Source organism: Salvelinus alpinus, chromosome 12 (genome assembly GCF_045679555.1).
Source record: "Salvelinus alpinus chromosome 12, SLU_Salpinus.1, whole genome shotgun sequence".
Lineage (NCBI taxonomy): Eukaryota > Metazoa > Chordata > Actinopteri > Salmoniformes > Salmonidae > Salvelinus > Salvelinus alpinus.
This window is the reverse complement of record NC_092097.1, coordinates 40,835,783-40,848,619: the sequence shown is the minus strand read 5'-3', so window position 1 is coordinate 40,848,619 and position 12,837 is coordinate 40,835,783. Positions and strand designations below refer to the sequence as shown.

Below are 12,837 nucleotides of genomic sequence, written 5' to 3'. Positions count from 1 at the left end.
AACACCTACTCTGTGAAGTGCGCGTGTGCATTATATCGATTAGCCCTAAACAACGCTTTTTTTGTACTTTGGCAATGGGTAAAGTCTACAAAATGCAGTCCACTGGGCTTCCTCTCATCACTACATTTGGTCGTGAGTGGAAACGCCAACCGGATGCTTCACGTTTATACATCCGGTCAAATGTCTGGCTCATTGTTCTGTCTGTGAAAGAACTGTAAACGCTAAGGCTACCGTGTCTGACTTGGACGCTGTATTATGGAAGATGAAGAGGTTTGCGAAAGTTGGGAGGAAGCTGCAGACAGCGGGGTGAGGAAGAAAATCGATACAAGTTTTTTAATATATATTTTTTTAAGCCATGAACTGTGTGTGGTTGGCCTGTCGAACGTTCAATGCCTTATGAGGAAACTGAAGTGAGCAGCCTGTCGCCATGGCTGAGCCAGGCTCCACTAACGGTAGCTACAGGCCCAAGTTTAGCCGGGGTGTTGTGTTGGAAAGGCCTGGCCGGGAGAACATAACGTTAGCTATATCATATGGTTTATTTTTGTAGTCGATGAGTGGAGAAAGTGAGTCCACAACCATCTGTTGAAGTTAGATAGCGGCAAGTTAATATTAGGAAGTTGGCTAACGTTAACTAATTGGCTAGCCAGGTTGTGGAAAGTGTCGCTTGTACTATCATGGTACGTACCCTGGCAGTTGGTTATCGGCTAGCAGCTACAGTAGTAAACTGTATTCTCTAAGGTTAAAATCCACTAATTTGCTTAGCCAAAGTAAATTTTGCGACTATTTTCAAATTTCAACACAAATATTTGAGTACTGGAATTCAACGGAACTAGTTAGCATGCCGAGTCAAATCATGGCACGTCAAGTCTCCTGTCACCTACCCATTCACCCACAGCTCATCACAAAAATGTAACGTTGTCTGAGTCTCTTGCTCTATTCTTTCACTGAATAATTGAATGAAGACTTCAAATGTATTTCTGTTTATTTGCCTGTCTCTCAGGAAATTGAGAGAAGACTTGAGGCAAAGTTGAAGATAAGCCAGAAAGCAAAGTGAGTGAAATAAAATCCTACTGAAAACATCCATAATAACGTTATGGCTATACAACACAACTTGTTTTGATTTGTTGATTAATACAAACTCTGCCCCTTCCCTCAGGAAAGCAAGCATCAGCTCAGGTAGCTCCCCTATACGAACTGCCATGGTTATCCAGGATGAATCTCTACCTGCAGCCCCCCCACCTCAAATCCGAATTCTGAAGCGCCCCTCAAGTAATGGTTCCTTGGGGTTCTCTGGTTCATCCAACCGCCCCACCCAGCAGCCGAAGTCACTGGCCCAGCGGGAGGCAGAGTATGCCGAGGCCCGCAGGAGGATTCTGGGTAGTGCTAGCTCTGAAGAAACGCCTCAGGACAAACCCAGGCCAGAAAGGTGAGACACCTACACTCAATGGTATGGGTTATGTAAACATATTACCTAGCTGTTTCTCAATCACTTATAGTATATTTCATTGTCTCTCCCCATTAGACCAGTGCGAGTGAGTGCCCAACCACCACAGCCAGAACTGGTTAGTCTGAACAATCACGTGATCCGCCAACCCACAGGCCCAGACGGTACCTCAGGCTTCCGTCGCTACAGATAGAGGGGGATCCATCGTCTCTTCTTGTGGGCATGGTGTGCAGAGGATAAAGGGGAGGTAGCATGGTGCGTGAAGCGCAGTGGTGGGATGAAATGTAAAAGTTGTGGTGTTGATAGATGGTCAACAGAGACAAATTATTGGCTCACAGAATGAGTTGAAGTATCCCTACCACCCCTTTCTGCTGACTGTTGGCACGCTCTTTGCCTTTTGCCCTCTGCCGTGTTTCTAGCCTGCGCGGAGGGTTGCAGGGAGATTGCTGAGGGTTGGGTCAGATCCCCTGTCTGCCCCACACTATGACCAGGGCATTGCCTCAGGATACACTGTGATATCTCCCATGATGCACCCTGAGCTTCCCCATGCTCCTCTCCAGTGTCCCTCTTCTGCTGAGGACCAGGGTCTTCCAGGGTCCGCGGCATGCCCGCCTTGCCCTCCAGGTGAATGACAGACTGAGTCTGTGGGACTTCAAGGTGGCCAGGGGAAAGTTGGGAATGAACCTATCGACAGACATGAGTGGAGGAGGGCCATGGATAGAGCAGGGGAGTGACAAGGTGCCACTACGACGTGTTGGCATATTCAAGCAATAATTCTGAAATCAATATGAAATCCCGGCTTATCTAGCTAAACTGCCTATCTGCCTGGGCAGTATATGTTAATATTTGTCTTATGTTTTTAATTCAATTTTTAACAACTTTCCTGGTTTGTTTTATTTTCCTGTTTTTAAAAACTGGGCAGGAACTGAAGGGTGCATTTGGAATTATTAGGTTAATGTCTTTCTTGCATCTAGATGCTTTTGTTTATTAATCTGTTTTCAAAGTGGCAATGATATACAGTAGAAGAAAAACAAATTATATAATATACAATTTAGTGAAGCTGAATGTTTTTATAGGATCTTATACACATGGTCATTGAACGTAGTAGCCATTATTAAAATATACTGTAAGTATATATGTTGAGATTAGGATAAAATACTGTATTTTATAGACAGCCAAAAAGTCATCCTGAAAAATATCCAAACTGCGTGGCCTTGTTGCTTCTTGGGCAGAGAGACAAGCAAGAAAAAGGGGCCACAGATTACAAGGAGCATAAGTAGGCCAAAGCTTATTTTTTAAAATTCAGAGTTTGAATAGGAAGCCATTGGCTGGAGGAGTGTTTTAAGCAGCATCTCTATTCTTCCCCGTCTTTCTTTTTGTCCCTCCAGGGTTGCCTTACTTGGAGAGAGGATGGTAAAGACAAGTTTGAATAAAGACTACAATAGAGTGCGAGAGAGATTGATAAGGATGTTCCAATTTACTTGGTTAGAAGGCAATGTTATTAAGTAGAGTGCCAAAGTTGAACAGAAAACCAATTTTCCCCAGCGGAGGTGGGACATGTCATAACTTTCAATCTGTCTAGTTTTGTTAATGAAATGACAAACTACATCTTGGGTGTTTTTAAACCATACTAAATGTGTAAACTCAAAATGCCTTAAATTATTTGGTTTCATATTGGACCCCACAGTTACCAAGGCACCTCAGGTTAATGCTTTTGGATGCTGTGATTTGTTTAATTTTATGTCCTCCCTTTGCCTCTCATGTCTGTCATTTGGCCAGCCTAAGAACCCCAGGAAGGTGGTTTTTTGGCCCCTCTCTCAGAGAGGTTTTAATGCTGGACAAGCTAAATCGTGGTTCTGCTAAACTGTAATCCCAGAGATGGTGACTGACTGGACTTGTTGTATAGCCTACTTTGTAAAGAAAGTCACATACGGTAACCTCTTTTGGATATGATTTGGTTTTCATTTGGAGTATACCTAAAGTATGTTACATCTGGGCCACTTGAAAAGTAATTTTCATCTTCTCCTTTATTAGGATTATTGATCACAGCTGGCTAGACAGTTGAAAGCAATATGGTGGAGAAACGCAGGTGTATTGTATAACCCCCTGAGTGCGGTTTCCACACCTGCCAGATCAGAGATAAGCCTGGAAAAGGGAGGAGACTAGCCATGGAGGATTCTGATCCTCCTGATCAGTGTTGGGTTTAATTCAGAAAGTGAATTAATGTAATTATTTAAGTCCATATGAATAGTAAACTGATTTGACCTCACCCCTGCATTTGAGCCTGCGCAGCTCCAGTAACCATCGGTTATGGATGACAATGAAGAGATAAGGATCTTCTGTCATGTGGAAACATGAAAACGACAAACAAATCAGCCTGTAACGATTTTATTTTTTTATGCCCTTTAATAAACTTATTGACAAGCGAAACATAAAATTGCAAATATGTTTGGTGTACAGCATTTTATTTATCTAATTTGTAAAATGGGATATGTTCATGGACTTAGTCATATTAGTAGTTTTACAGATGACATGTATAGCTGAAAATGTAACCCTAAACGGCCCATAACTCAATGTCTACAGGAAGCATTTCAAATACATTTATTACAGAATTCTTTAAACAATCATATGTGAATGACATTCTGCACAACTGACAAATGTTATTGCATTTCAGAAATGCTTAATGTGACCATGGTTGTCAATGTTAAGTGCCCAATGAGCTGTGCTTTTGAAGTTCTATTCAGGTACAAAACAATTGTTTACTGTCAGTTAGGCTAATGCTTGAAATTATTCAAATTTAAACCTTGGCAGTAACAACTCCATGTACGATTAAATGTTCCCTAATTTTATTGCGATGTTTTAGCTTTCAAATTAGTTTGGTGCCAAAAATCTGATATTGTTTTCCTTCATGTTGTGGAGGTATTGCATAGAGATCTTTCCGGTGAGAAAATCGCCTTTAATGCAGTAAGCACCATTGACATGTGTCTTGTGTTATTACAAACCTGAGCATGATCTATAAATGTGTCTGTCATCCTAATGTATGTCTCCTTGGATATGTCATAATTTACAGTAACTGTCCTGTTTTGTCTAGCCTAACGTCCTGGATATGTTGCTTCTGTGTTCTATTTTGTTTGAATAAACTGCAGTAATTAGAGAACTTATTCTGAAAACCTTTAGCCCCTTCAAAGACACAAGGATGTAAAATAAACATTTGAGATGTAACTAAGTTAAACTCATATCCACTTCTGTGCCATGCTCAGAAAGGCTATTATGAAACATAAGTGTTTTACTATGGAAAGGTCCTCCTAAAAGTGATTAAGATTTTGTCTCAAGCAGCACTGTCATGTTTCTCCCTTTGCGTTCATCCTCTTATGCTCAGTTAACCCTTTACATTTGCGCAAATTGGCCTATATGGATAGGGCTAAATAGTCATGTTTCTTACAGAATAAACATGAAGAGCATATGGATAAAGATGGTAGCAATTAAAAGGGAACAGTTTGGAGATTATGGGAAAATAATTAGACTAAAGTTGAGGACTGAATCCAAGCATGACACTTGATTTTATGTGAATTTTACATTTACTGTATTTTTCACTGCATTTGTTGATAACGAAATCTGAAAATACTCTGGATACATTCAGTAACACAAGAATGGCAATTTGGGGTAGGTGCAACATATGACCAAAACAATTAGAGTTTGAGTGAAAGGTCTAAATGGTGTCTCCAGGTGACACACCTTTCCAAACTCGGCTCCATCATTCTTTGATTGATGGCTCATTCATCACAAAACCCACTGATATTGCCAACTACTTTAATTATTTTTTGATTGACATGCCAGCAACAAACACTGACAGTACACATCCAAGTATATCTGATCAAATTATGAAAGACAAGCATTTTGAATTCCTTAGACATTTTTTTCACCTCTTCCACATTCTATCAACAATGACAAGCCACCGGAGTCTGACATCTTAGATGGAAAATTACTGGATGACATTGCCACTATTTGGCATATCTTCAATTTAAGCCTACTAGAAAGTGTGTACCTTCAGGCCTGGAGGGAAGCAAAAGTCATTCCGTTACCTTAGAATAGTAAAGCCTCATTTACTCTTTTTGGTGTTTGACCAGATACAATGCTATTTTACAGTAAACAAATTGACAGACTTTCAGCACGCTTATAGGGAAGGAAATTCAACAAGCACAGCACTTACACAAATTAATGTTTGGCTGAAATAAATTGATAAGATTGTGGGGGCTGCTTTTAATATCATCGATCATAGTCTATTGCTGTTAAAACTATGTTATGGCTTTACACCCCCTTCTATATTGGGGCGACAGGTAGCCTAGTGTTTGGAGTGTTGGGCCAGTAACCGAAAGGTTGCTAGATCGAATCCCCGAGCTGACAAGGTAAAAATCTGTCGTTCTGCCCCTGAACAAGGCAGAACTGTTCCTAGGCTGTCATTGTAAATAAGATTTTGTTCTTAACTGACTTGCCTAGTTAAATAAAACATATTGTAGATAGTTACCTGTCTAACAGATCACAGTTCTTTAATGGAAGCCTCTCCAACATAATCCAGGTAGAATCAGGAACTCCCCAGGGCAGCTGTCTAGGCCACTTGCTTTTTTCCATACTTACTAATGACATGCCACTGGCTTTGAGTAAGGCCAGTGTGTCTATGTATGCGGATGACTCAACACTATATACGTCAGCTACTACAGCGACTGAAATGACTGCAACACTTAACAAAGAGCTGCAGTTCATTTCAGAATGGGTGGCAAGGAATAAGTTAGTCCTAAATATTTCAAAAACTAAAATCATTGTATTTGGGACAAATCATTCACTATATATTGTAATGAATAATGTAGAAATTGAGCAAGTTCAAATCAAATCAAAGTTTATTTGTCACGTATGCCGAATACAACAGGTGTAGACCTTACAGTGAATACTGTTGAGAAGCCTTTTTGTCCTAGACTTGGCACTCCGGTACCGCTTGCCATGCGGTAGTAGAGAGAACAGTCTATGACTGGGGTGGCTGGGGTCTTTGACAATTTTTAGGGCCTTCCTCTGGCACCGCCTGGTGTAGAGGTGGATGGCAGGCAGCTTTGCCCCAGTGATGTGCTGGGCCGTACGCACTACCCTCTGAAGTGCCTTGCGGTCGGAGACCGAGCAATTGCCGTACCAGGTAGTGATGCAACCGGTCAGGATGCTCTCGATGTTGCAGCTGTAGAACCTTTTGAGGATCTCAGGACCCATGCCAAATCTTTTTAGATTCCTGAGGGGGAATAGGCTTTGTCGTGTCCTCTTCACAACTGTCTTGGTGTGTTTGGACCATTCTAGTTTGTTGTTGATGTGGACACCAAGGAACTTGAAGCTCTCAACCTGCTCCACTACAGCCCCGTCGATGAGAATGGGGGCGTGCTTGGTGCTCCTTTTTCTGTAGTCCACAATCATCTCCTTAGTCTTGGTTACGTTGAGGGATAGGTTGTTATTCTGGCACCACCCGGCCAGGTCTCTGACCTCCTCCCTATAGGCTGTCTCGTCGTTGTCGGTGATCAGGCCTACCACTGTTGTGTCGTCTGCAAACTTAATGGTGTTGGAGTCGTGCCTGGCCGTGCAGTCGTGGGTGAACAGGGACTACAGGAGGGGACTGAGCACGCACCCCTGGGGAGCTCCAGTGTTGAGGATCAGTGTGGCAGATGTGTTGCTACCTACCCTCACCACCTGGGGCCGGCCCGTCAGGAAGTCCAGGATCCAGTTGTAGAGGGAGGTGTTTAGTCCCAGGTTCCTTAGCTTAGTGCTGAGCTTAGAGGATACTATGGTGTTGAACGCTGAGCTGTAGTCAATGAATAGCATTCTCACATAGGTGTTCCTTTTGTCCAGGTGGGAAAGGGCAGTGTGGAGTGCAATAGAGATTGCATCATCTGTGGATCTGTTTGGGCGGTATGCAAATTGGAGTGGGTCTAGGGTTTCTGGGATAATGGTGTTTATGTGAGCCATTACCAGCCTTTCAAAGCACTTCATGGCTACGGACGTGAGTTCTACGAGTCTGTAGTCATTTAGGCAGGTTGCCTTTGTGTTCTTGGGCACAAGGACTATTGTGGTCTGCTTGAAAGATGTTGCTATTACAGACTCAATCAGGGACATGTTGAAAATGTCAGTGAAGACACCTGCTAGTTGGTCAGCACATGCCCGGGGCACACGTACTGGTAGTCCGTCTGGCCCCGCAGCCTTGTTTATGTTGACCTGTTTAAAGGTCTTACTCACGTCGGCTACGGAGAGCGTGATCACATAGTCGTCCGGAACAGCTGATTCTCTCATGCATGCCTCAGTGTTGCTTGCCTCGAAGCGAGCATAGAAGTGATTTAGCTCGTCTGGTAGGCTTGTGTCACTGGGCAGCTCGCGGCTGTGCTTCCCTTTGTAGTCTGTAATAGTTTGCAAGCCCTGCCACATCCGACGAGCGTCAGAGCCGGTGTAGTATGATTCAATCTTAGCCCTGTATTGACGCTTTGCCTGTTTGATGGTTCGTCGCAGGGCATAGCGGGATTTCTTGTAAGCTTCCGGGTTAGAGTCCCGCACCTTGAAAGCGGCAGCTCTACCCTTTAGCTCAGTGTGAATGTTGCCTGTAATCAATGGCTTCTGGTTGGGGTATGTACGTACAGTCACTGTGGGGCGACGTCCTCAATGCGCTTATTGATAAAGCCAGTGACTGATGTGGTATATTCCTCAATGTCATCGGAAGAATCCCGGAACATGTTCCAGTCTGTGATAGCAAAACAGTCCTGTAGTTTAGCATCTGCTTCATCTGACCACTTTTTTATAGACCGAGTCACTGGTGCTTCCTGCTTTAATTTTTGCTTGTAAGCAGGAATCAGAAGGAGAGAGTTGTGGTTGGATTTACGTATGTTGAGGTGGCTAAACTGCTTGGAGTAACCCTGGATTGTAAACGGTCATGGTGAAAACATATTGATATAACAGTAGCTAAGATGGAGAGAAGTCTGTCCATAATAAAGCGCTGCTATGCCTTCTTAACACTATCAACAAGGCAGGTTCTACAGGCCCTAGTTTTGTCGCACCTAGACTACTGTTCAGTCGTGTGGTCAGGTGCCACAATGGGCAGCATGGCTGGCCCTTGGATGTACACAGAGTGCTAACAATAATATGCATGTCAATCTCTCCTGGCTCAAAGTGTAGGAGAGATCGACTTCATCACTACTTGTATTTGTGAGAGGTATTGACATGTTGAATGCACCGAGCTGTGTGTCTAAACTACTGGCACACAGCTCGGACACCCATGCATACCCCACAAGACATGCCACCAGAGGTTTTTGTTAGTCCCCAAGTCCAGAACAGACTATGAAAGGCGCACAGTACTACATAGAGCCATGACTACATGGAACTCTATTCCACATCAACTAACTCATGCAAGCAGTAAAATTTGATTTAAAAAACAGATACAAATACACCTTATGGAACAGCAGGGACTGTGAAGCAACACAAACGCAAACATATGAGACACATGCATACACACACACAATAACACGCACTATACATACACGTACACATGGATTTTGTGTTGTAGATATGTGGTATAAGAGTAGGGGCCTGAGGGCACACACTTCATGTGTTGTGAATGTATTGTAATGTTGAAGTTTTTTAATAAATGCCTTCATTTTGCTGGACCCCAGGAAGAGTAACTGCTGCCTTGGCAGGAACTAATTGGGATCCATAATAAATACAAATGCAAAGTGTGCAGTTGAGAAAGAAGTGAGAAAGAAGTGTTCAACTATAAGGTGTTATTTTGAGCTATAAGGTGTTATTTTGAGCTTTCCTAGCTGTGTTGTTGACGAACTAGAGCAAAGCAGACTAGTAGTTGTTTTGTTTGGAACACAGCCCTGCATCCCCGCCATCACACACATACTGTTGTTTGCGCATTCCAAAAACAGTCCATTATAAATCTCAATCTGGTTAGGTGGGCATTATTTGAAAGGGTGTTCTATTGCCGACATGGCCAGCTAAGTTACAAAATACAATCTTACAGTGTTAGGCGTTCACAAGGCAATTCAGAGAAGCAGATCATCATTTTGGTGGGCATAGAATAGTCACACGTGCATTCAGATGTGTTCCCCACAAATGTTTTATTTAACTAGGCAAGTCAGTTAAGAACAAATTCTTATTTACAATGACGGCCTACGCCAGCCAAACCCGGACGATGCTGGGCCAATTGTGCAACGCAATATGGGACTCCCAATCACGGCCGGGTTGTGATACAGCCTTGTAACTGTACATCAAGCATAGTTATCAAAAACGTTTCCACTAAGTTTCATGAGTTTTATGATATGGAAAAGTGAAGTGCACATTTGGACGTGTGTTTGGCTTGCTTATATGACATCAAAGCGGTATTTATCATCCTCAACGTCTCATCTTTCAAAACACATCGAGTCCTCTTTATTTACAGCATTTCCCTCACTCAGACAATAAAGCATTTGCAAAAGTTACCCAATTCGCAGGAGTGATGGGAGCAACTTTCTGTCCAGCATTGTGCTCAAGTTCAGAACCACTGTCAGTGCTCTGGGTACATCGAATTCAATACAAAACCTAGGAGGCTTGTGGTTTTCAACCGCTTCCATTGACTTACACAGTAATTATGACAACTTCCGGAGGACGTCCTCCATCCTATCAGAGCTCTTGCAGCATGTTGACATGCTGACAGAGAATGAATCTAGTACTTTAAGCATTAACTACAGCTAGCTAGCACTGCAGTGCATAAAATGTGGTGAGTAGTTACTATACTAGAACAGTTTTGAACAAATTAATTTCATAAAAAATTAAGGGGAAGCAAGCGGGAGAGAGCTTGCTATAATTTGTATTTTTTTTCACTTAGCTAGTGAATGCAGCTAGTTTAGCCTATTCAAACACCTGGCTTAAACAGAGGGGTGCAATGTTTGCTAGCTGGCTATAGCTATCCAACACTGAAACTCTTCCAAGTCAAGGTAAGTTTTTGGTTTTATTAATTTATTGCCACCGGGGCCAGCCGGTGTAACTGCTAAACTGCTTGCTGACTGTACATGGTGCATGATTGTAGCGGGTTTACTAACACGTTGGTTTTAGTAGCTATGTTGTCTATGACATTAGCTAATATGGTGACAACGATGTAGGCTGTGTGTAGCGGTTTGGATTTTTTTTCTTCCTGGTTACAGACAGCTGATGTGTTGTGCACTGAAGTCCACAAGTGAAGGGAAAAGGTGAGAGGAGAAGAGCGCATAGATGCGAAAAGGAATTATACAACGATCAAAAGGATCATGCTGTTTGTATGTGGCTGCTATGAAAGTGAACTGTGCTTGTGTGTATTTGTATTTATTAGGGATCCCCATTAGCTGTTGCCAAGGCAGCAGCTACTCTTCCTGGGGTCCCAACACATTAAGGCACTTACATTACATATAAAACAAAAGGTGTGATCAGGGGTGTATTCATTCCGCCGATTCTGTTAAAAAACATTTCTTAAACGGAACGAAATGGGGATAAACATACCTGAATTTGTCCAATAGAAACTCTCATTTGCAACTGTTGGACTAATGATTACACCCTAGATCAGCTAGATGCAGGCAAGTGTGCACAAGGCAGTATTGAATGTGTCAATGTCTGTCACCTTGATTACTCAAATTTCTCTTGACCTGTGCATCTTGTCGTGGCTGAATCAGATTTACTAGGTAACATAGATAGATAAGATGTTATTTTCATCATATGCTTGTGAGATACTTGTCATTAGAATGGTGCCCTTTGGACTATAGGGTTGGCAGTGCATTTTCCCCTTCTGAGCTAGGGCTGAGTCAATTGGGGCCCAGAGAGGGGAGAGGTCAGGCTTGTCTTCATATGTCAATGTATCTGTTAAACCATGTGGTGCTATGTAGAATATCAGAAGGGGAGGAGGACAGAATGGAACATTGTTATCTGCAGAGCGATGCAGTTGCTAGGGACATTCCTGAAAGAAGCTAGCTAGCTAACAAGGAGTGTCTAGTTGGCAGAAGAGAAGAAGGGACAAAGAAGGGACAAAGTGGGACAAAATAAGGACAGAAGAAAAGGGAAAGGGGACATTAAGGTGAAGCAGTCCTCTAAAGACACAAAAGACAATAATACAAGAAACAACACTTCTATTGCCTCTCCCTCTACGATACGCACTTCCGGTTTGGTTTGGAGCGAGTAGTTGCATTCCGCTTTGCTCCACAGGTAGTATTACAGGTAGTATTACATTTCATTTCATTACAGTACAACAGTTTGATTTGTTTGATCTTAGCTGGCTACATAGCCGTCTTTGTATCCAAGATAATTGTGTAGTCTAGAGTAATTGTCGAGGTTACCTAGCCAGTTAGAGGTTACCTAGCCAGCTACACTTTCAAACAAAGTCAACAACACAGCCACTGCTAGCTAGCCTATTTCACCAGCCAGCAGTACTATATCATTTTAGTCAATAAGATTTTTTGCAACGTAAGCTTAACTTTCTGAACATTCGAGACGTGTAGTCCACTTGTCATTCCAATCTCCTTTGCATTAGCGTAGCCTCTTCTGTAGCCTGTCAACTATGTGTCTGTCTATCCCTGTTCTCTCCTCTCTGCACAGACCATACAAACGCTTCACACCGCGTGGCCGCTGCTACTCTAACCTGGTGGTCCCAGCGCGCACGACCCACGTGGAGTTCCAGGTCTCAGGCAGCCTCTGGAACTGCCGATCTGCGGCCAACAAGGCAGAGTTCATCTCAGCCTATGCTTCCCTCCAGTCCCTCGACTTCTTGGCACTGACGGAAACATGGATTACCACTGATAACACTGCTACTCCTACTGCTCTCTCCTCGTCTGCCCACGTGTTCTCGCACACCCCGAGAGCTTCTGGTCAGCGGGGTGGTGGCACTGGGATCCTCATCTCTCCCAAGTGGACATTCTCTCTTTCTCCCCTGACCCATCTGTCTATCGCCTCCTTTGAATTCCATGCTGTCACAGTTACCAGCCCTTTCAAGCTTAACATCCTTATCATTTATCGCCCTCCAGGTTCCCTTGGAGAGTTCATCAATGAGCTTGACGCCCTGATAAGTTCCTTTCCTGAGGATGGCTCACCTCTCACAGTTCTGGGTGACTTTAACCTCCCCACGTCTACCTTTGACTCATTCCTCTCTGCCTCCTTCTTTCCACTCCTCTCCTCTTTTGACCTCACCCTCTCACCTTCCCCCCCTACTCACAAGGCAGGCAATACGCTTGACCTCATCTTTACTAGATGCTGTTCTTCCACTAATCTCATTGCAACTCCCCTCCAAGTCTCCGACCACTACCTTGTATCCTTTTCCCTCTCGCTCTCATCCAACACTTCCCACACTGCCCCTACTCGGATGGTATTGCGCCGTCCCA

At 43.3% G+C, this 12,837-nt stretch overlaps 1 protein-coding gene across 2 annotated transcripts; it reads left to right on the top strand.

Moving 5' to 3' along the window:
* On the top strand, positions 1–3,892 carry LOC139536106 (SUZ RNA-binding domain-containing-like). Of its 2 annotated transcripts, XR_011667258.1 has the most exons (5): positions 1–306; positions 1,001–1,050; positions 1,157–1,426; positions 1,523–1,699; positions 1,864–3,892. XR_011667258.1 is itself a non-coding variant. In XM_071336265.1 (4 exons), exons 1-4 carry the CDS (start codon positions 256–258, stop codon positions 1,635–1,637), a joined length of 486 nt encoding a protein of 161 aa, XP_071192366.1. In that variant the 5' UTR covers positions 1–255; the 3' UTR covers positions 1,638–3,892. The 2 variants fall into 2 exon arrangements, 1 of the variants encoding a protein (XP_071192366.1); XM_071336265.1 differs by having other exon boundaries at positions 1,523–3,892.
* Positions 3,893–12,837: the final 8,945 nt, after the last annotated feature.